General features: G+C 40.4%; 2 protein-coding genes across 3 annotated transcripts in view; one reads left to right on the plus strand and one right to left on the minus strand.

Annotated features, from left to right (window-relative positions):
- LOC107394017 (netrin receptor UNC5C) overlaps positions 1-5,154 on the plus strand; it is a 312,247-nt gene extending 307,093 nt beyond the window's left edge. For both annotated transcript variants that reach the window (XM_054731499.2, XM_054731500.2), the window contains one exon: positions 4,803-5,154. In XM_054731499.2, the coding sequence (XP_054587474.2) occupies positions 4,803-4,965 (163 nt within the window). In that variant the 3' untranslated portion in view covers positions 4,966-5,154. The remainder of the gene's footprint in view (positions 1-4,802) is intronic.
- Positions 5,155-15,378: 10,224 nt separating this feature from the next.
- The window catches only part of bmpr1ba (bone morphogenetic protein receptor, type IBa), a 42,941-nt gene continuing 33,498 nt past the window's right edge, over positions 15,379-24,821 (minus strand). The window contains exons 2-11 of the mRNA XM_015972729.3: positions 22,705-22,867; positions 22,520-22,619; positions 22,306-22,402; positions 21,483-21,579; positions 21,272-21,410; positions 20,850-21,042; positions 17,770-18,064; positions 16,526-16,701; positions 16,292-16,422; positions 15,379-16,212 (exon numbers count right to left, since the gene is read on the minus strand). Coding sequence (XP_015828215.1) covers positions 16,087-16,212; positions 16,292-16,422; positions 16,526-16,701; positions 17,770-18,064; positions 20,850-21,042; positions 21,272-21,410; positions 21,483-21,579; positions 22,306-22,402; positions 22,520-22,619; positions 22,705-22,867 — 1,517 coding nt within the window. The 3' untranslated portion in view covers positions 15,379-16,086. The remainder of the gene's footprint in view (positions 16,213-16,291; positions 16,423-16,525; positions 16,702-17,769; positions 18,065-20,849; positions 21,043-21,271; positions 21,411-21,482; positions 21,580-22,305; positions 22,403-22,519; positions 22,620-22,704; positions 22,868-24,821) is intronic.

A 24,821-nucleotide genomic window follows, 5' to 3' on the forward strand; every position in this document is an offset into this window, starting at 1 on the left:
AGCGCACTGCAAACACCCCCCCCCCACCCCCCACCCCCCACCCCCGAGGCGCTGGATGGTGGACCAGAATCTCCTTGAAGTCGTACGGAAGTCTTGCTCCATGGTCTCACCGAACTCCTCCCATGCCCAGATTTTTGCCTTGGCGACCACCTGGGCCGCTTTCCGCTTGGACTGCCGGTACCCGTCAGCTGCCTCTGGAGTCCCACAGGCCAAAAAGACCTGATTGGACTCTTTCTTCAGCTTGACAGCATCCCCAACCGCCAGTGTCCACCAGCGGGTTCAGGGGTTGCCACCACAACAGGCACCGACGATCCTGCGATCACAGCTCCGGTCGGCCGCCTCAACAATGGAGGCACGGAACGGGGTCCATTCAGACTCAATGTCCCCCGCCTCCCCCGGAACATTTTGGAAGTTCTATCGGTGGTGGGAATTGAAGCTCCTTGTGACAGGAGACTCTGCCAGACGTTCCAATATTAGAAACAATAATAGGCTTGAACTACTTCAGTTGTGTGTAATGAATCTAATGTATATGAAAATCTAATGTTTATTAGTACATTACAGATAATAATGAACTTTATCACAATATGCACATTTTTTTGAGAAGGACCTGTATATCAGTATCGGTTTAGGAAGGCACTGGAAATGAAGAGTTATACAATATCAAACATCGGTTAAAAAGCCAATATCGAGCATCCCTAAATTTGACATTTTGAGAGAGAGGAGAAGTAGCTAAAGAGTTTGATGTGTAATATGTGCATGTAATGTAAAAGTTGTGTCACGAAAAAACTGAAAACTGATACTGAGATTTTCAGATTAATGGTAGACTTTTCAGTGAAAAAAATCAGTTTAATTTGAAAAATTGCACTAGATTCCTATTATTAATATTATAATTATTGTTAAAATTATTATTATTTTTGCCACTATTAATAATATGATTTATTATTATTTTTTATTGTTGTTGTTGTTATTGTTATTATTAGTAATAGTAATATTATTATTATAAACTAATATGCAAAATATTTCAGCCATAAAAATAAATTTCTGACTCCCAGGAAACATCCTCAGCTTTGTTCTGCACAGATGTGTGTCCTGATGTTTCAGTCTAGTGGTTAATTTACTTGTTGCTTCCAAACCAGAGCCAGATATTGAGAGGATAATTAGGCACAAGTGCACATCATCGTCCCAACAGGCGGTCAGCTCATGACGCAGCTGGCTGATGTGGGCACCAGATATTTCTGATCAGCAGGTGAACCGGGAGAAAAATCGTTGTTTATGTCCACATTTTGCTACTAAAAGCAGTACTTCAAAAGATGCATAACACAGTGCTTTTACAGAGGGCAGTCGTTGTTTGTTATAACTGCTACGTCATTTTACTGACTTCAAAATAGGATGGACTGTTTTCACAGCCTTCATTTTTATGTAACTTTCATATTGTTGGAATATAAAAACGCATATTTCCAAACATGTAGTGGTGGTTTTTTTTGGCCCAAATGGTGCCAAATCTGTTCTAAAAAGAGTGGATCTGAGCAATTTGAGTTCAGTTAGCAGCAGGGTATTCCTTATCACAAACGAGGAACAGATAAAGTTGAGATGAGGGAGAGCTGAAGTGAGGAAAGCAGCCCTGAAATTAACTCTATTAGATTGTTTGAATGGAAGGAAAAGTGAAAGAAGATAAAATAATGTTGGAGTGGAAAGTGGTGGAGAAGGGCATGGTACGTGTCGTCCGCTTCGATTTGAACACACCAGAATGTGCCAAAAGTACAATCACAGGATTTACTGAACAGAAAGTCTCATTTCATCCCCACGGGACGGAAATCTGATGGCTTTTACTCTTCAAAGCAGCAATGAGATCTTTGTCGCAGATGGATCAGTGTCAAATATTTCCTCACCAATCAATGTGGTCTTGACTCTTGACAGCTGCCAGTATTCCCTGGTGATTTGTTGACACATTTCTGTGCTTTAATATAAATCTAAAAGTTTTTTTTCCACTCATTTTTTAAAGTGGTTTGAAAGGAACATACAGAGCATAATATAAAACTTACTAAATAGGTTTACCTGCTAGGTTTGTCCACTTTCTGAACAGTTTAGTCTCGTTTCACTTTTTGTTTCTGTATTTTAGTGAAAATGTATCAGATGTAAGCATACTAAAGATGGTAAGCTAGTTATTCATGATGTACTTAACACTACGGATATGCTTTGGTGAAATTCTGGTGATACGATACGTATCACGATACAGGGGAGATGATACAATATATCATGACATATTGCGATATATTCAGCCAGACGATAGTGATTTATTTAGACTGAAATTATTGCGGGAAAATTCAATAAACTGTCCTAACTGATACACAACATGGTTAACATAATGCATCTGAACCATAATAGAGGGATTTACATTTCAATGGTGGAAAATATACCTATTTGACACTGCTGCCAACTAGCGGTTGGTGTTTGAATTGCACCAAAAGAAGAGAAAATACACAAAAGTTTGAAAGTAAATTCTTCCAAAAAATCGACATATGTTTTGAATATCAATATAGCAGGAAAATATATATGCCATGTCAATATTTTTTTACTTCCCTACTTAATACTGTATTTTATTTATTTATTTGTACTTCTCTAAAGTCTTGTAAGAAACATCAGTAGCACGCAATCAGAAAATAATAAAAGTTTCATTTAATAATTTTTATTTAGTTAAAAAAAGAGAAATGTTTTTTGTCATGATATCTTAGCCTTTTAGTTACGTTTAAATGTTTCAGTAAGTTAAAAAAAATCTATTACAAAGATAACATGATTTAACTGAAAAATTGTTTTTTAATGATGATTTCATCTGTAAGGACCATTGACTGTATAAATACTGGACAAACCCTCCATGACACTACCTGTATGTTTCTAGAGAGCTGCATTGAAGCCCAGTGGGCAGTTCCCAGCACCACCATCTTGGCCATGTCACACATCTCGTTACTTCCAGACAATATGAAAATGGGCAAAGAGATGGAGCAGGGTTGGGAGGGTGGGGCTGATGATTGACACCCATCAAACTCATCAGAGTCATTGATCACAAAACCTGATGACTGATTAAAACACCCTCGACAACAACTGATTATTGCGTCTCTTTTTTGGTTATGGAGGAATTTGAGCAGAATTCATACCTTCATTAATAACTGCAACTGGTTCAGGTTCTGAAGCAGCTAATCAGCCACATACCATCACACAACCATCTCTATGCTTGACCATTGGTATGATGTTGTTTTTCTGAACTGCGGTGTTACTTTTACACCAGATGTTTAAGGAAAAACATCTTTAAGGTCAACTTCTCATAAAAATTTCTAATAAATTTTATGATAATTTCTGATTATAATTGGTCACTCTGAGTTTGTCATGCAGATTAAGTGTGAAAATAGCCTCCTTTTTCCTGCATTAGCATCTAATAGAAAATAGATGGTGAAACTCTAGCATTTGAAAAGCCTGGCATATCTACATCACACCGTCACTTAACATTCATGGACTCCCCCTTCTTAGCTCACAAGATGGGGAAGCCAGTTGTTGGTTTAATGTCCAGGAAACAACAATGAACTTCTAGTAGAAGCTAACCATTAGCATTAGCAACCCCACCACACAGCTGAACTCCTTCAGGCTTAAGTTTATTGTGGAGATAAAACATCAGAGTTGCGAGTCAGTGGTAGAGTTGCATTGCTGTTACCCAAACTGAGGCGAAATGTCCACATTTCAGGAAATAAGACTCCAGATCCTGCTGAATTTAGATTAACTGTGACCTGGCTCACTGCTAGCTCCTGAAACAAGCCCATAAGAGCGTTTTGCCCCCAGAATATGACATGAAAGGCATTCATTCCTACTAGAGACCACAAAAGCTTTAAAAAATATGAGTGAAGTACTTTGCATGAGGACAATCGTGAGATGGATTTTTGTGTCCTCATTCGTCTTGAATCACAACCTTTGACCTTACCCTAAAGTGAGGCGTACAATGCTTTAGAAGTTCTGTGATCATTAGTTTTTTAGAAAGTTACTTGATTTTTTAGACAGTTTCATGTGATCAGACAGATTTTATTGAAGTGATTTTGTTATTCAGACAGTAATCAGTCCTGGGTGTGCCTATCTGAGCTCAGCTTTTCACAAAGTTTGATTAAACACAGATAGCTATGTTTTAACAAAGGGGCTAGCTATGCTTTTACATTGGACCAGGCTGGTTTGGATAACTTTCTTTCTTTAAAGAACAAGTCTCCCCCTACTTAAGTCTTACTCCAGACTCACTCCCTGTTTGACAAATGCAACAAATGCTGTTGCCTGGCAGACCAAGGGGGCAGAGCCGTTAACAATTAATCACACAAACTCACAACAACATTGTGACATCATAATGTGCCAGCTAACATCATAGTGTACCTCTTATCCAATAGCAGTGGCAGATTTTAATTCAAATCCAGTGCTAAGTTTTTACCTGAAAAGGGCACAGCACTGACAGTTTTAGCCAGAATGTTTAAATTTTAACAAAGCTGCACTAAAGGGCCAGATTATTGACTACACATGTCAACAGTACAGTTAGACATCCGTTTATATAGTTTATCAGCAAGAAACAAAGTGGATTTGGGGGGACTTCCTCTTTAATAAATAAAATCTTCATTTGAAAAGTGCATTTTGTATTTAGTCAGAGTATTTTTGCCAATCCTAAACAATTAAACAGAGACATTAAACTTCCTACAATCAAGTAGTTGATAGCTAACATTAATTTTGTCATCGTATCTTAAATTTTTCTTTCTTCTTGATTGTAATTTTTTTCTCTCCAGATACTTGAACTACTTTGCCACCAAGTCCAGTCCGACTGGTGTGATCCTGGACCTCTGGGAGGCTCAGCATTTCCCTGACGGAGACCTAAATGAACTGGCTGCCGTGTTAGAAGAAATGGGTCGACATGACAGCACCCTGGCCTCTATGGCATCAGAACACTGACGAAAGCACCATATTTAATACGACAACTGCTAAACTCTGGAGATAATTACAACTGAATTATCTGGGTTTGATACCGCAGCTACAGAGCAATGAATCAATTAGACGCAAGCAAAAGCTGTCGCCATGGTGACGGAGCACTGTTTAGAAATCATGGTAATCACTTCGACGTGGTGAACGGAACAACAGGTGCTCGAGCTGGAGCTGGACCTACGTTTGTACATCTGTTGTGTGTGAGTGAATTGTGCAAGAAATTGCGACCATAGGAGAGATCGTCCAACCAATCAGGAACAAAGGAAACACACACGCCTAAAAAACAAAACAAAAAAAAAGCCTTTTTTTTACTGTAACACCACTTTTTTTTTCTTGCTGTTACTTTCATACCAAACAAAGCTGAGACATGAAAATAGCGAATCAGATAGTCGACCTTGAGAACATCTACAGGAATGGAAAAAGAAAGAGGAGGTAAACTAATTACAGAAGACCACGGAGCAGTAGGACCGAGGATAAACTAAGACTTGAGTTTGACTCTTTGGAAAGATGAGATCAAACACAGAGAGCAGGTAAACTGATTACAGGAAAGAGGAAGGACATAAACATAAAACGATGGAAGCGGTGGCAGGTGACCATCTGGATGGATCACAGATAATGAGAGGGGAGCCTCGTGAGCCTCGGTTGTACGTGTTTCAGTACAGTTTGTCGCCTTTCAAATCGTTTCTAGGGAAATGCTTTATGTATTCTGCCATCCATATGTGTGGATCATTTCCTGCCATAGAATTTGCCACACAGTAACTGTTTGTCCTGACCAGAAACAAGCCTGAGTTTGCAGGTTTCTCTTTTTGGACTGATAGAATAAGGGCTTTCTTTAAATCATTAAGGTTATGGTTAAACAAAATCATCGGCAAAAGAACTGTATCTAAAATGTCCGACCCAAAGATTTTTACCACGCTTCGCAGTGGACACTTTCAGAAATGAGATGTTGAATTTACTTGACTAAGTTGTGTCAACTGGTTCTGTTAAACCTAGTTGCTTTAAATTATGTGAACGCACATTTATTATGGCTGCCTGACGTAATTTGTGTCTGAAGCGTTTGCGCGAATTCCCCGAAATTAAAGCTAAACATTTGGAAGCTGCAATATGCAAGTAACCAGTAGGTAGAGTTGACAAATTGAGCTAAACACACTCGCCATTGTAACGCTGTCTCTGGTTTAGAAGTCTTTCTACGATACCGCTGCTGTCCTTTTTTCTGTCATTATCTCAAAGTTAACCGGTCACTGATCTCTTAAAATTGATGCCATGTTTGGTTTGGTTGTACCTCACAAACCTGGGATGTTATCCGGTCTGAGTTCTCTATTGTGTACTACACAATGCTACACAAGTACTGCAGTACTACATGCAGTGCAGCAGCAAGTATGTGAACAAGACGTAGCTTGCGTCAGTGCGAGGTATATTCCCAGCCTGATAAGCATTATGTTAAAAGTAAGTGCATATTACTCTTTATATTAAAGCAACTAGGTTTAGTGGAACAAGTTCACATAAGTTGGTTAAAACAGAGTTTTTTTCTCAGAGAGCAGCACCATCTGAGGAAAAACGTATCGCACCTCCATACACAGTTCGGCGATTATGGCTGAAAGCAACACCTCTTGTTTGTGAACTTTCACCTCCAGCTGACCAACACACCCAATCGTTGTTTAAAGACCTACTTTTCCATTAGAAAGGTCTTCAACGCTGCATCTGTCTAGGTACGTCCATAAACACCCACAAACTCTGTAACTGACATCTGTACGTAAGCCGATGTCTAACGCTATTGGCTAATGCTAAGTGTCAATAAATTCTAATTTCATGGATTTCTATGGGACAAGGGGTGGGCTTAACAAAACAAATTGCCTACATCATATCACGGTACAGGGTAAGACTATTACTTTTACAGATTTCTAAAAAAATATGTAAAATACGTATTTCTTCTAAGAGCGAAACTCTGGATTACTGTTTCGAGTAAATTCAACATTTCATTTTTAGAGTGTATGTGCACTAAGTTTGTTTCAAAGCTGTATTCTTTTTTTTTTTTTTTTTTTTTTTTTTGGGTTTAGTTGAGGCTTGTTTCTGGACAGGACCTTTTTTTAACCCAGTGATGAACAACATCACAATTCATAATGAGTATGAAAATAGAAAAAATAAAAAAAACATATTTTCTTTATTATCAATAAACGTAACTAGTATTCTAATACTTTAGGCTTTAGGAGGATGTCAGGTATAAATGATACGTCCGTGACTTTGCTGGTCACTGGCGCCATCTAGTGGCCTTTGAAGATTTAAAGTAAGACTTTTTATTTTTGGTCAATCACCTGAAAATTGTAAATACATGCTTATAACATTCATCCTAATGTCAATGTATCTCTTTATTTTCTTCATTAATTATGATTATTTACATTTCATTTTGTATTTTTAAAATCTTGTTATATTCTATGTTCACATCATGTTCTAATCAACTTTTAGTTAGCAGCAAACAAGCCATCATTTGGTCTAATTATGAGAAAAGTTGCAAGTTGAAGCTAAAAGTTAACTAACTAGAGGGTTTAAAATGAATTGAATACATAATTTTGCAGGGAAAATGTAAAACTAGGTTGGATTTCCACTGGACTCAAGGAATACATACACTGTTCAGAAAGTGGGTGCAGAGATTTTTAAGAGGATATTCTTCAAAATAAAGATTGCAAAAATAAATCAGGATTTAACTGAAGAATAGGACAAAAGGTCAGGCCTTTCCCTGGTCATGACAGCTTTCATCTCATGGTCATCCACTCAGACATTGATTTTCTACATCGATTTTCCTTCCTTGTTTAGTCTGTGAGGAATGTGCGACTACAAGATCCGGACCTTTTTCTACACGTGTAAAACCAGAGCTGGGCGGTGCAGCGGCCTTGGAGGAGCTGTCGGCGTCACAGCAGGTGTGAAAGACAAAAAAAGTGGGTAGTTTTATTTTTTTAACTTCAATTCTAGTATGAGAAAATCAAAAGGAAACGTTTATGAGGATAAAAGCCAAAACACGCCGACTCAGTTGTTCTGTTTGTTTCAGAGGTTTGTGTAAAAACATAAAAACAGCTTGAACGTCAAGCTGAGGTCTACAGAAAAAGTATTTTTTAACAGATTCAGTGAGATACATCAGTTAATAAATGAGGATTTAACTAATGTTAACTCCCAGTTCAAAGTTTACAGCCGTTTACCAGCAGGATGAACGTGTAGTTAGTGCTGTTAACGGGGGTTTTCCAACGAGGAGAGAACATCAGGACCTCTGGAGGGCAATCCTTCATGATGTGACGAAAAAAAGTTAAAAAATATCAAATTATGTACAAATATTTTATATCTACAGTATGTACAGTTGTGTACTGTTGACTATAGTTGGCAAATTTCTGAATTTAAAAAGAGCAGTACAGTTAGATAATAGTTTGTATGTTCTGGTTTTGTTTTTCCTTTGAGGTTTTGTTTCCTGTTTTGTAAAAGCAGTGTCTACTATGCAAACTTGGCATTGGTTATCATAGAAGTCTATAATTAGAGCTGTCTTTGTGAGTGCATTTTGATTTTTAATTACCATGAGTGATTTGATTAGCGTGGGATAGTATCGGTCCATTATTTTATGCTAACTTTGGCGCGCTTCAAGAGTCTTGCTTAATCTTGCTGACTGCTTGCCTCTCTATCTCCTCTAATTGTTTTCTGTACAAAGTGTAAGAAAGAATTTTTAAGACAATTAATAAATTATATTTATAAGCAATGCTGATAAATGTGGTGTCTGGTGGTGGTTTATTTTAAAAGAACTAAACAGAGTGTGTGTGTGTGTGTGTGTGTGTGTGTGTGTGTGTGCGTGCGTGCGTGCGTGCGTGCGTGCGTGCGTGCGTGCGTGCGTGTGTGTGTGTGTGTGTGTGACTTCTGCAACAATAACCGGTGAGATAATTATATGTTCCAGATTGAAGAACGTGAGAAAAACTAGTCTGGAGTGAGAAAATGTGAAAAACTGAAAAGTCCTTGTGGTTTTTGGTTGCACGCCTTGTGCTCAACAGCACGTTTGAGTCATAATGAGGTGTTAAGGTGTTTTGTTTTTTCTTTTTTCATCAAAGACATAAAAAAAATCCTCGTTATTTTCCAGCCACCACCAGCTGCATCAGTGGAGTAACAGCACTCTTTTCCTGAACAAACTGACCACCCCTTGATGTAGGAATGAATCAAAGCTTGACTCACAAAAGGAAAGAAAGAGATATCCACTCTCTATTAGCAACTAGCAATACCTTGATTTGAAGAAATTCACCAAACTCTAAACAAATGTTGTCAATGTTTTACAAAAGTTTTGCAGATTTTTATGGATGAGCTAAAAACATGGTGAGAAACATTTCTCTAGTAGATTTCAGGTGTAGTTCACTCATTTGATCAATACATTATTTACACACACACACACACACACACACACACACACACACACACACACACACACATATATATATATATATATATATATATATATATATATATATATATATATATATATATACATATATTATTCCCATCTCACCCTCCACAGGTGATCTCATCCTTCCAAGCTTGGGTCCTATACCAGAGGCCTTGGAGCTGATGTCTTCCTGGGATCCGCTTTAGCCACTCCTCTAATCTGGGGGTTACTGCCCGAAGTTCGCCGATGACCACGGGTAACACTGATATCTTCACTCTCCAGGCTTTCTCAAGTTCTTCTTTGAGGCTCTGATACTTCTCTGGTTTCTCGTGTTCCTTTTTCCTGATGTTGCCATCACTGGGAAACGCCACATCAACCACAATGGCTGTCCTCTGTTGCCTGTCCACCATCACCATGTCCGGTTGATTCTCCATCACCATTTTGTCAGTCTGGATCCACAGGAGCTTGGCTCTCTCGTTCTCTACCACCTTAGGGGGTGTTACCCACTTTGACCTTGGGGCTTCCAGTCCATACTCTGCACAGATGGTCCTGTACACGATGCCAGCTACTTGGTTGTGCTGTTCCATGTATGCTTTCCCTGCCAGCTTCTTACACCCTGCCATTATGTGGTGGATTGTCTCAGGGGCCTCATAGCCTACACCTTGGGTCTTGTCTGGTGTGGTAGATCTTGGCCTCTGTTGCTCTGGTGTTCAGGGCCTGTTCCTGTGCAGCCATGATGAATGCCTCTGTGCTGTCCGTCAGACCAGCCCTTTCTAGCCATCGGTAGGATGTCTTGATATCCACCACATCTGTGGATGGTACATCCCATGTAGGGGCTTGTCCTCCCATGATGGTAATTCTAGCGTCTCCTCCTCTGTTTTCCATTGTCTGAGACATTCACTGAGCATGTCATCTGTTGGGGCCTTATCCTTGATGTACTTATGGATCTTGGATGTTTCATCGTGGACAATGGCTCTCACACTCACTAGTCCTCAGCCTCCTTCCTTACAGCAAGTGTACAGTCTCAGAGTACTGGACTTGGCATGGAACCCTCCATGCATGGTTAGAAGCTTCCATGTCTTAACATCTGTGGTTTGTATTTCTTCCTGTGGCAATCTTATTATTCCTGCAGGATTTCTGATTACTGGCAGGGTGTAGCTGTTTATTGTCCGGATTTTGTTCCTGCCATCGAGCTGACTTCTTAGGACTTGCCTTACTCGTTGTATTTGACTGTGACTCCTTTTCTTAGTGCTTCATCAAAGTTGCCATTTGCTTGTGGGATACCGAGGTACTTGTAGCTGTCCTCAACGTCTGCTATTGTTTCTTCTGGGAGTGAGACCCCTTCTGTGTGGACCACCTTCTCTTTCTTAGTCACCATCTGACCACACTTCCCAAGTCCGATTGACATTCTGATATCAGTGCTGTAGATCCTGGTGGTGTGGATCAGTGAGTCGATGTCTCGCTCGCTCTTGGCGTTGTTACGGCTGGAGCCTTTTTGTGTTGTGATTTCATTTTTCTGTGCATTTTATGTTGCATCTGAGGAGCCTGCCTGCAGACTATGTTGGCTCACCCTTGCTCCTCCCTGGACCAGCTGAGCTGGGTTTTCATCAGCCACAAATTGTTTAAAGGACCAGCTGGAGCTCCTCACCAAGGGGGACAATAGTGCAGAGCTGCATTTCCTCTGGTCTGTTGTCTCCCACTTAGAACTTCGATATTGTGCTCTTACTGTTTGAACCTGTTTTGGTAAAAGTGGATTTAGATCCGTGGTGGTTAAAACCATAATGGTAATCTTTTCTGAATTAAGAGAAAGTAAATAAAACCTTTGTTAATTTTCCTTTGTGTCACACGTCCTCCATGTTACCCCAGGCCCCCTAGACACCTGGTTGTAACATATGGGGGCTCGTCCGCGATCATTAAGTACCCTTAAACTGAGGCTGGATGCGTGATCATTTGTGTGTCTCAGTGTTTTACCAGTTATGGCTACTTTTGATTTAGCGCAGTTTGTGGAGGCCCCATCCCGTGGACTGATTGGTGCCTGTCGCAAGCGGGATCTGCTGGACGTGGCGGATCACTTTGGATTTCAGGTGGACAGCTCAATGTTAAAGGTGGAGCTGCAGGAGGTGGTAATCAGTGGCCTGGAGGACTTGGGCCTGCTTACTCGGCAACAGGCTGCCTCGCCTGCGGAGGCCCGTGTACATGCTGAACCTCCCCTGGCGACCCCGCCCCCTGTCAGCCCTGCAGCACCTGATGACAGAGACAGACTGGTTACAGCTGCTGGAGACGCCGACCCGGCTGACTCTGATGAGGACATGACTCCAGCCGAATTCAGGCTGAGGATTGAGCAACTCCGTTTGGACGCTGAGGACCGAGCCCAGCGCAGACAGCTGGAGTTTGAGATGAGAAAGCTGGAACTGGAAGCTGATACAAAATTGCGGCTCCGCAAACTTGAACTTGAACACGAGGCTGTGAAGGCTGAGAAAGAGACATCTCCGGTGAGTTCCCCACCGCAAGACTCTTTTAATATCAGTAACTGCATGGCGTTGATGCCTGTTTTCAGGGAATCTGAGGTTGACTGCTACTTCTCTGCGTTTGAACGCATCGCAACGGCGCTTAATTGGCCGCGGGATGTGTGGCCTCTTCTGCTGCAGTGCAGATTCACAGGTAAAGCCTCCGAGGTTGTAGCCGCTCTCTCTGTCTCGGATAGCAATAATTATGACACCGTTAAAACTGCAGTTTTACAGGCATATGAGTTGGTGCCAGAAGCCTATCGCCAGAAATTCAGACTTTCCAGGAAAAACTCTGCACAGACACACATAGAGTTTGCTCGAGTAAAAACGGTTTTATTCGATAAATGGTGTAATTCCTCCAAGGTAAAAGACTTTTCTACTTTGCGTGAGCTCCTGCTCCTTGAGGAATTTAAACGCTGCATCCCTGATAAAGTGGTTCAGTATGTAAACGAGCAGAAGGTGACGTCATTGTCTGCTGCAGCGCAGCTCGCGGATGAGTTTGTGTTAACTCACAGGGTGAACTTTGATCCCAACAGAAGACCCTCACCTGGGCCGCCTGCTGAGGCAGACATAACGAATGTCGTTCCTGAACCTGCTCTGTGTTTTTATTGTCACAAGCCTGGTCATGTCATAAAGGACTGTCTCATTCTCCAGGCCAAGAATGTAAGACAAGAACAGCCTGACAATGTTGAGGTTTTTACCTGTTCAGCCCATGTTACTGTTGGGGAACGGGATGTGGGATCATGTTTTAAGCCATTTGTATTTTCTGGATTTGTTTCATTGTCGGCTGATGATAGGCCTGTACCGATAAAAATCCTGAGGGACACTGGGGCATCTCATTCTCTCATTCTGAGTTCGGCATTACCCTTTTCTGGAAGAAGTGCTTGTGGTTTTAAAGTAGTTGTTAAAGGGATTGCGCCCCTGTCCTTTCAGAGGCCTGTCCATCGTGTGTTTTTAACATCTGATCTCGTCACAGGATATTTTAACATTGCTGTCTGTCGCTCCCTACCAGTGGATGGCGTCGTTCTCCTGTTGGGAAATGACATCGCCGGGGACTTGGTGGTTCCACCTGCCTGGTCAAAACCTCAAGCTAAGGGAGTAGAAAACATGTCAGTTTCTACTCCTAATGGTCTCATTGCAGGAAACAAAAACACAGGCTCCTGTGAAATGGACAGACGTGTTGCTGAGCCTGAGCCGCCCGTGTTTGATGCTGGGTTTTGTGGACCAGCCAAAATAAAGAGGAAAAATAAAAAGAAACCATTATGATTTATCCGTGAGTAGTGTACAGAGACCTTCGCTTTACAAATTCCGTGCTTTGGCCACTTATTAAGTAAGATGACAAGCAGCAAAGGCACAGAAAAGATTTTGGTTTAGCCCAACCTGGAGAATGAGATGTAGCAGTGTTTGTTTTGTTTTTTGTACCCAAAGGTGTAGACCTTAGGCTTTATGGGGGGAAGTGTTACGGCTGGAGCCTTTTTGTGTTGTGATTTCATTTTTCTGTGCATTTTATGTTGCATCTGAGGAGCCTGCCTGCAGACTATGTTGGCTCACCCTTGCTCCTCCCTGGACCAGCTGAGCTGGGTTTTCATCAGCCACAAATTGTTTAAAGGACCAGCTGGAGCTCCTCACCAAGGGGGACAATAGTGCAGAGCTGCATTTCCTCTGGTCTGTTGTCTCCCACTTAGAACTTCGATATTGTGCTCTTACTGTTTGAACCTGTTTTGGTAAAAGTGGATTTAGATCCGTGGTGGTTAAAACCATAATAGTAATCTTTTCTGAATTAAGAGAAAGTAAATAAAACCTTTGTTAATTTTCCTTTGTGTCACGCGTCCTCCATGTTACCCCAGGCCCCCTAGACACCTGGTTGTAACAGCGTACAGCGTTATGTCATCCCTGTAGAGGAGGTGTCTGACAGTGGTTCTATTCTTGAGTCGGTATCCATAGCCAGTCTTGCTGAATATTTGGCTGAGGGGTTTCAGACCTATGCAGCCCTTTAGTACTAATTGATCCATGTTGCAATGCCACAGCCAACCCGAGTATTGTCCTCAGTGTACCCATCTTTTGATGGCTACCTCTAGCAGGACAATGTGCCATGCCATAAAACTCAAATCATCTCAGACTGGTTTCTTGAACATGACAAAGTTCACTGTACTTGATGTAAGTGTGTGTGTGTGTGTGTGTGTGTGTGTGCGTGCATGCGTGCGTGTGTGTGTGTGTGTGCGCCCACATCACAGCTGAGCTTCAGATGGCAGGATTTGGGGTGTTATTTCCTGTTATTTGGACATTTCACCTTGGACTGGAAAACAGCAACATCGTGTACAGGACGATTTGTGCATGGACTGGAAGCCCCAAGGTCAAAGTGGGTAACACCCCCTAAGGTGGTTGAGAAGAGAGAGCCTTACATTTTATCTCCACAAACGACACAAGCCTGAAGGAGTTATGCCATGTGGTGGAGTTGCTAAGGCAAACATTTAGCTTCTACTAGCTGAGACATTCTCTGCCGTTTCCTGGACGCTAATCGTACAACAGCCTTCTCCATCATGAGCCAAGATGGGTGAGTCAATGAATGTTAAGTGGCAGTGTGACGTAGATCTGTCAGGCTTTTCTAATCATAGAGCTTCACCCTCTATTTTCTGTCAGAAGCTAATGCAGGAGACAGGTGTTGTAGATGTTCAGCCTGTGTGAAACACAGTGACCGATCAGAATCAGGAATAATCGTTAAAAAAGTTTTTTTTTCTGTGTTTCACACCTTTAAACATGTATTTCTGAGAAAAAGGTGAATGTAGCCTTTAAACAACCTGTTTGGAGACTTGACTTTCGTTCAGGCCAAACAGCTGGTCAGAGCGGGGGCAGCTGCACGTGTTTCTGCCTTCTTAAAGCTACTCTAATCGAATATTTGAAGAGGTTCAGGTGACTTGGGTCATAGTACATTATAGAGTTTTTGTACTCATTTGTGATTCCAGCTCTGACCCAGCAATACCAATTCTAGCTAATCCCCATTTATCTCAAAGAGCCGTAATTACCCGTGACCTAATTTATTGGTTTTTAATAATCTTTAGGTAATAGTGCAATAATGAACAAAAGTCTACAAACTTAAAGAAAAATAAAAAATATCTGATTTTTAATTTTCAGATTGGTTGCTGTATTTGAAGCTGTGCCAAACTACACAGAATTCTTCTTTGCAGCAGAAAAATGGTCTGAGGTCAAGGAAAGAAGGAATGTGTACCTTACAGCAGTATAAAGTTAAGTCTTATGAAACTTTGGATTAAAAGTGTTTAAAACTGCGCTCATTGTAACTAGTCTCCAAGCTGGGATTGAACCAGCAACCCTCACTTCACCTCATATCTGCTTCTTGCCTGCTACATTTGTTCACGGTGACTGTTTATGGTTTTGTAATTCGAAACCCCGTAAGAGAACCTATGAGTGTGTCTCACCTTGATAGTAATACAGTTGCAGTAAACAGCAAAAAAAAGGCCTTCAATCCAAATTTATTGAACCATATAAACATTATTTTTTCCACATATAATCTGACAAATTTAGAGTTTTACATGGAAAATGCAGTTTTACAACTTTGATAAATCTACTGCAGCTCACATACAAGTTCAACATCTCTTCAGTGTCTGAAAACTTTAATCAGCTTCAACAGAAATTTACAATAAAGCCTCAAAATACTTCTGACACACAAGGTCAGTCCATTCAAGAGTGACAAGAATGTGTTCAATCCAATAATAATAACAATAACTGTATAAAGCCAGTAGTGGGATGATGAGTGTGTAGAACAGAGGTGTTTAGGTGCAGTAACGGGTTGCTCTATCCCTTCAGTTCTGTTAATCGGACCTTCGTCTACAGGTAGGGCAGCTTTCACAGAAAGCACAGGTATATTCTTCCACTTCCTGGTCAGTAGACTGAGTTTCTCTGCAGCTACAGCCTCATTCTAGAGACCTTTGGAGCATGTGCATAGGGACCTTTTCTCGGTTTGAGACCCACACACTGATTTGTTGCAATCTCTGACCAAACGTAGGGCTTTGCAGGGTTCTGTGCATTAGATCCAGAGTTTTAGATCCAGTGATGCTTTTCCTGCTTCTTTCCCCAAAACAAAAGAAATAAAGACTGTCCCAGCCTGGATCAGATCCAGTGTGATCATCGTTGCCCTCTCCATGCACAGCTGGCTGCAACTCCTCACAGCTTGATGTCCTGTGATTCTGACATTTTGGCAAGTGTCTTTTTGACCCGCAGAGCTGTGAGGCGACAGGCCGGGTTGTGGGCCCAGCATTCTGTCATCAGCTTCCCCATCTGTCTCAAACACTGTGGAGACACACATTTTTATTAGAGGAGTCATTTAATTGTTTGTGCGTGCAAAATATGGCACCTTTTTATGAGTTACCTCATCACTGGTCCATCGATTAGGAAATGAGGGCCGCAGCTTCTTGATGCACACCACCTCTCTCATGTCTTCATAGGAAGGGTCTGCAGGGACTAACTCATGGTATGGTAACTGGTACTCCTCCAGGATTCCTGACCCATGTGGGATTCACAACAAATGAAATGTGCTCAGATGAAATGAGTTTGGGTCCAAAAGAAAAAAAAAACAGAATGAATTTTACTTGAGCTTGTTTACCTCCTGAGACGCAACGCCGAGCAATCTCCCAAAGGATGAGCCCAAAGCTGTATATGTCCGCCATGATGTACGACTGAAAGTGACTCCTGTTCAAGGTCTCATCTAAAACTTCTGGAGGCATGTAGCGCTTTGTACCAACTCGAGTGTTGGGAGGGATGTCCACTTCATTTGTGTCACTACAGAAAATGAGAATAAAAGTGGATTTCATCTAATGTTGAAGCAGCGCTAGAGTTTTCAACACTTTCCAACTGGTTTCAGTGGTTCTTGAGGCAGAAACATGAACAACTTCTCATTGGACGGCACTCTGTAGCCGTCTGCTGATCAGAAACTACCCTTAACACTTTTGCGGTTTGGGTAGGAACACTTTTGCAGGCCTCTACTTGCTTAAGCGGTTTAGTGCCGGTAGCTTAATTTAAAGATTAGCATTTAGCTTGTTCAGTTTGCTGACTGTCAATAAAAAGCACAGGAAGAAGAATTTAGCTTATTTTGTTGGCATCATGGCAGAACCTGGAAGTTAAATAAAGATAAGCGAAGCAAAGAGCTAAAACCACTGGCCTGGCCTACACTTGTTTGGAGGAGGATAGGAAATGATGGACTGATGGTGACCTGGCTTTGTTGCGACTGGACTTGTAAATAACATTTTTGTTCAACATTCTGGATCTTTTTACTTTGTGGCTTATTTTAGTATAAGTTTGCTCATGTTAGTGTTAGCTCGCTGTTAGCGTTAGCTACAGAAGGCTGTGGCAGGGTTGTTTATGAAAGTTGTACTTCTACTTTCAACCAGTAGGGGGAGAAGCAGTTTTGGCTTGCTTTTAGCACCCCCAGTGTCTGTAGAACCAAAAGCAAAGCTTATCTCGCTGTGAGTTTGTCTTTTTAACGCCTTCATCTAACAGCTGAAATGTCACCCCAGCCTTCGTTAGTGTCTACAGGAGTGATTTATCACTAAATTAAACAAATCAGCTGTGTTCATGGTCTAAAACATGCAGGAAACTTGCTGGAACCAGACTGCAGGGCCAGATATGTCAGCTCAATTTTTGTCTGAGTCTAACAGATGGTGGGCAGCCACACTGAAGTACAAGTGAACTATTCTGGCCACAGGGAAGACAGGGTCTAAGTGGCAATTCATTAACCCTGTAAAGTGTCATTTTAGCACATTCTGACTCAAGAAATTGATTGAAATATATGAAAAAGTTGTAAATTATCCCTTTAAGTTTTACAATTTTCTGATGTTTTGACACACTCACCTGATAAACTTGACAGCCAGACCCAGGTCAGCGATACAGCAGGTCCCGTTTCTTTTCACCAGAATGTTTTTACTCTTCAGGTCTCTGTGAGCAATGGCAGGTTTGCCCTGGGTCCCGAAGATCTCCGTGTGGAGGTGACAGAGTCCAGACATGGAGGAGTAGGCCAGGCGCAGCATGCCTTTGTTGTCCAGAGTGGTTGATTTGAGGTAGTCATACAAAGATCCGTTTTCATGGTAGTCAGTGATCAGGTAGAGCTGGGTCCAGGAGCTGCCTTTGATATCTGCAGCTATGAAACCTGTCGGCAAAGAGGAGGAGGGAGTGAAGGGGAGTAGACATTACAAAAGATGATTTATCCTTTCTCAACACGATGTTGATGGTTTTGCAAAATGTAACCAGTACATTTGATGATCTGTTTCTTATGCAGAGCCATTATAATTATGAAAAATAAAAATTCATAATAAAAATAATAATTTTATTCGTAAAGCTCTTTCAAACAAGTTAAAGTGCTGGCAAAAAAATAAACATGAATTTAAAAACATTTGCTTCGGATTATTTGAAGTTCACAGATTTGTTTTATGCTGGTCTAAATAGGATTTGAACTATTTGGAGCACTTTGTCACCATCGAGTGTGTCAGGCAGAAATGTCATAAAAATAAAAATAAACGATGGAGAAGAAGCTTGTTGTCTTGAAAATAAAAGTACAAATGTTGAAATGAGGTAGAAATGCTGAAAAAGGTAACAAAAATTGATAATAATAAAAGCATCTTAGGAAGAAAGGTTTTATTTTTAGACCAGTTTTACTTTGAAAATCAAACCAGCACTGGTTCAAAGACCTACAAAACCCATAATGCCTTGCTCAACTGAGCGACGTGGCCATGCACCAGAATAGGGAGCCTAAGTCTCTCTCCCTTTCCGGTCGGCTCATGGATTCCCACAGGAATGAAAAAATGAAAGCAAGTCAACGGAGCTAAAAGACCTACTTTTCTAATCTGCTTTGCCTCAAGCCTTGGATCACACATATGTTGTACTTCTGTTGAAATGAAAACTAATGATGGGCGTTTTGAAGATGCCCGTCGTGTACTTTTAAGACTTATCAGCTTGTAAAAGTTCATAATTAGCATGACTACAAATCAGACACTGGCATGTCGCATTTATGATGTCACCACAGAATCTCCTCTGCCCTAGCGTAGCTGCTACTCACCAAATGGCCAGATTTATGGTGGTTCTTTCCTCCTGAAGGAAAGATTTAATGTTTTTTGGACTTACCGCCATTTTCCCTCAGTTTTCTCCGTGTCTGGTTCGATGACGTCACTTTCGTGATGCGCTTTTGTAGTCCTGGACTTATTTTCACACAAAACCTAAAATAGCATTTTCCCCCGTTTGAAAATAAGCGCTTTCTTGGTATCAAAATGCTTATTTCAAATTCACGGTCATCATATGTGAAATCATGGCACAAAACAAGCAGAATTAGAAAATAACATTTTTAACCCAGTTGACTTGCATTCTTTTTTCGTTCTTCTACGGAATCATGGTCCGGAAGTAGATGGGCGTGACTTAGGTTCCCTATTGGTTTTAATAAATATTACTTTTAGCACAAACACTGTAATTTCCTGTGCTGAATCAAACCTGTAAACCTGAACACCCAGCAGTGTGTGCTGCAGAGAACAAAACTAACAATATATACTTTGTGTGTTTACGGGGGTGTTCAGGTACGTGTGCATGCTCTTATTGTGAAAGATGAGTTCTGTTTTGGACGCTGATGTTAAAGTTAAAACAAATCACTTGGTTAAAAAAATAATACTAATGCTCCTTTCACACTTGCATCGGCTCCACACCACTCGGATAGCCCCAGTCAGCCCCAGCCTGGCCCAGTTGATTCCACACATCCTTGCTTAGGAATGCAATGAAAGCAGTCTGATAAGTTCTCAGCTCCTAGGTAGTCAGCATGATAATGCCGTAAGCCCAGGTGGGCTGATTCTACCCACCAATCGGAGGATTCCCCTATGAAAGGTGTGAATTTGAACCAACTTATCAGTCAGCAGAGGTTGTGCTGTCCATGGTCAGCCTGAAGCAGACCACCTCAGGAAGAGGGCTGAAAAACAGTCCGGTTGCACCCTGATAAAAGGCAGGCTATGCTAATCGGAGCCGATGCTACTGTGAGAGGGGCTTAATACTTAACAAAACAATATACTGATCAAAAACAGTTGCAGGAGCACACTGAGGTTTGTTTCCCCTCATTTCAACTTTTTCTCTGGAAATAATATTTTGGCTTTTATCTGCAAAAATAACTGAACATTTTTCCAATTAACGTTTTGAATTTAGTCTTCCTGATTTATGTTTTCTTCTGCATGGCTAAAATTTGCCATCTATCAAGGACAGAACTTCAGTGACAAAAGAAAATTGAATACAAGAAAACATTTCTTAAATATTCCGTCGTTTAAAGCAGCTGCTCTTTTAATTTAAATACAAAAATCTAACAATTATTTAAATCTATTGTCATCTCAAATCTTTGTAACTAATAGGTATTTTTTTTATTATATGTGTATTTATAGACAAGTTTTATCTCCTTGTTTTAATTGACTATTAGGGTGTGACTGTGGGAGAATGCAGCTTCACAGATCCTGGAACTCATTTCAAATCCCAACATCTAGTATCTATCAGCCGTGCTTGCATTAAGCACTGCAGCATGTTTCAGACGTGATTTTTACCCTTCATCACATAACTACAAAGCACCGTGTAGCATTTTAATTAAAGCAACCTCGGTTTGTAGTTTTTCATCTTCAGATTCTGGTTCATGGGCCGTTTCAGTGAGCGACTATTCATTTATCGTTTTATATCATTTTAAACTAAAGTAAAAAACTAAAACTAAAGTAAAAAGCTAAAATTCACACTTTTATTAACTTTTAAGCTCTTATAGATGAATTGGAACAAAATCAAATGTTTAATTATTTTAGATAATAAGTTAATTATTTTAGATAATAAGTTAATTCATTATTATGTTACTGCTTTTTTTCATAGCAGCAGAAAAAATCACTTTGTTTATGTTTATAATTTCTAAAGGTCGAGCGAAGCAGACTCACCTAGGATGTTCTCGTGTCTCATCAGGACCGTCTGGTAAATCTCTGTCTCTCTGAACCAGCTGGCTTCTTCGGTGGTGAAGAAAACTTTAACCGCCACCTTCTCGCCCCTCCACCTGCCCATCCACACCTCACCGTAACGCCCTTTGCCGATCTGCTTCACCATCTGAATCTGCTTGGCTATCGTTCTCTGGACCTGAGGAGGAGCATCAAGCACAGAAACTATTACGATAATTTTCACTGTCTTTTGGCAATATCGAGATCCACTGATCCTACAAAAAATAAAACAACATTCATTTTTAGAATTAAATAAAATTTTATACAATCCACAATTTTTTTCATCTGTGGGAGGAAAAAAAAAGAATAAAAAGATTAAAAAGTGTCCAAATGCATGCAGGCGTTCAGGTGCCTTATGGGTGTCTCACCAGCAGGGGGAGTCCTGAGCCTGAGCCAGAGCTTTGTGATTGCTCGATCAGGTCTTTCAGGGATTCTCCAGGAGGGATGAAGGTCTCGTCTTGTTCCAAACCAATGCTGTAACGAGGACGAGACTCCTGTCGCTTGTACCTGCAACGTAAAGATCTAGAATCATCAAATATGCATCTACTGCTGTGTAGATTAAAGTCCATATCTATTTACCTGAAATAGCAGAAAACGATGATGACAACCAACAGGATGCTGCACACACTCACTGAAACCAACAAGGCCATGTGGTGGATCTTCCCATCCACATAAACTAGACAGGAAAGAACGAAACAAAAGTGAGAAATATCAGATCAATAATCTGAACATTCATTATATTTATCTTTTCCAAGCTTCCCGTTCAATCATCAGCAGAGCGCAATAGTGATAAACGTGCAACACAGCGGAAACTCACACCAAAAACAGAATATGAGTACAATAAACCAAATGCAAATCGTATTTCACTCATCAATTTTTCATTTCCTTCTGGAATACTTTCTTTTTCCCCTTTTTCCCCACTTCCACTCCTTGTCAACAGTGAGAGGAAGCCCTCGGCCTCGTCGATGGATTCTCCTCCTGATCCCTCCTGATAGGGTTACAGATTGATGACTCTGCCCTCGGTGTCTACAGAAGCCTGTGATTTCCCGGGGAATCTTAGCTTACCGTTTCTCACATTCACACAAAAGGACTCCCTCCTAAGTCAGGGGAGACCGTGGTTCACACACACACACACACACACACACACACACACACACACACACACACACACACACACACACACACACACACACACACACGCGCGCGCGCACACACACACACACACACACACACATCCCACCTCAGCCAACTTCTTTCTCCCTGAGGATGTCATGATAAGTCTGACACATCACTTTTCCGCTTATTGATTATTACCTTTGTCATCGCCACAGAGCGGCTGCTGCGCAGAGAACAAGGAGGGGAAGAGATGAGTGGAGGAACGAGAGCGGAGAGAAAAACTTACGAGGCGGTTTGAGGGGTGGCAATGTGGGATGAAGGTTTCTGTTACAGTAGTCTTCATCTGTACAGCACTCTAACGACCTCCTGTTATGGGTTGTGTCCTGGAGAATAAAAAAACAGCTAAGTTTCATGGTTTCACTTTTTTAACTCTTATTGTCTCAAAAAGCTGATTATATAATCGTTATATGCAATTATCCTTTTTGATGTTTAGAACTCACTCTACACTGAAATTCGGATCCAACCAGACCCAGGCAGCCGGCAGTCTGTACTGGTACCCCTCCCTCCTCCTCCACCATGGTAAAACAGTACCCATCCGTCCTTGAATAAGACATTTGGACACAATAAATACAGAAACCCACACTTTAATCTGAAACAGAGGCGTATGTTTTTTGCAGAACTTTACCTGCAGGTGTTATTGGTTGAATCGTCTGGGCAGTGGTGATAGCAGTGACACCACAGGAATCTTTGGGAAGACGAAGCAGGAGCTGCGCTGCCAAAAGTCTCCTTTGCGCTACCCTCAGCCTCCTTACTGGATGTTTTAAGCCTCATGTTGTCTAATATGTTGCCTGTAAAAACACATTAAAAGGGGAAAATAGCAGACTTTTAAAGCAGGAGACTAAATCTTAACATACATCTATAAAGAAAATGCATTTTTAGAAAATAATGCACTAAAGTCTAGAAGAGTATTGATATTGTACATTCATAAAGCTGTTATAGCTGATAACCGATGTTTACCAGTATTACACTATACCAGTTTCATTTATAAAGCACATTCAAAAACAGCATGACAGAGGCAAACAAAAAAAGCCCATATGTACATTTGTAAACACCACCAGAGGGAGAAACTCAAGATCAATTTAATAGAAAAACTCAATAAAACCAGTGGCAGCATAAAACAGTGTATAAAATGCAAACAATAATATAAAAGGTCTTATCACCTAAAACTAGAGGCAAGGCACAGGAATAAAACTCGTATAAAAACAAGAAAGCTACAAAAGTACAAAGAAAAGAAAAAATAAGGTCATCACTGACCAAAAGCTAAGCTACACAATTATGACTTTAGTACTGATTTAAATCGAGCGTGGGATGAAGCCTGCCTCACAGAGAGAGGGGCTGTGTTGGAAACGAGAAAGCTTGCTCCCTACGCGATTTCTATTTCTTTTTGGGGGTGCGTTAATATAGTTAAAGATGTAAGACAATATCAATACACGTACATTTATGTTGTGCCCTGATATTGTATCAATATTTTAAAAGCAGTGTATCAGGTTTTGATTGAGGATTTACATGCACACATTTACTGTATTTCTAATGTGTGGTGCAATTCAAACTCTGACTGCTAGGTGGCAGAAGATTTTAACGCATAATTCCTGCGCAAGATCTCGCGATAACACTGGTTGTGTGTTGGAGGCATCTGGCCTGAGTTTTAAAAATTTACATTCAGTTACAAAAATTACAAATATCATCTGGCTTTTTGTTTTGCAGTACATCATATCAGCTCCCCTCTACTGTGATGTGATATATATATATATATATATATATATATATATATATATATATATATATATATATATATATATATATATATGTGTGTGTGTGTGTGTGTGTGTGGCAATATATTGTGATATTTTTTCCAGCGATATATCAATATTCAAAAGCAGTTTTTCTAATTTTGGAAGAATTTACTTGCAAACATTTGTGTATTTTCTTTTATTTTGGTGTAATTCAAATACCGACAGCTAGTTGGCAGCAGTGTGCAATGGGTTTTGTTTCCACCGTTGAATTGTAAATCCCTCTATTATGGTTCAGATGCCTCATGTTAAACATGTTAAGTATCAGTTTGGACTGTTGTATATATATATATACATAATTATCAAAATTTCTGACTTTCCCATGCCAATAAATTTGATAATAAAAACATGAAAAGATGTGTGCAGGTTGGCAACATTTTAAGAAGCTGTACCACCTTGAGTCACGTAAAAATGTGACTCAACACAATACATGTGACAGCCCCTCTAGTTGACTACTTTTTGTTTCTGTGCATTCCTGAAGTTTTCGGCCATTTATTGTTATTGAGGTGAAATCCTCAATGTATCTTGATCTTGATTTTAGGCCATATCACCCAGCCCTAATACACACACACACACACACACACACACACACACACACACACACACACACACACACACACACACACGCACACACACACACACACAAATATATATATATATGTATGTGTATATATATATGTATGTGTATATATATATATATATATATATATATATATATATATATATATATATATATATATATATATATATATATAGTTGACACAAAGACAATTTGGTAAATTGCACAATGTTAGTCATTTACAACAAATGGATTAACAATAAGCACAAAGGTGTCCAAAGTTATAGATAAATTGATGAAAAACCTAAAAACCTGAAGAAAAACTGATCAAAACTGGTTTATGATTCTAGACGATCTGGATCATTCGGAGAAAATCATGGAGAGTTGGTTTAA

This window comes from Nothobranchius furzeri, chromosome 17 (genome assembly GCF_043380555.1).
Source record: "Nothobranchius furzeri strain GRZ-AD chromosome 17, NfurGRZ-RIMD1, whole genome shotgun sequence".
Taxonomy (NCBI): Eukaryota; Metazoa; Chordata; class Actinopteri; order Cyprinodontiformes; family Nothobranchiidae; genus Nothobranchius; species Nothobranchius furzeri.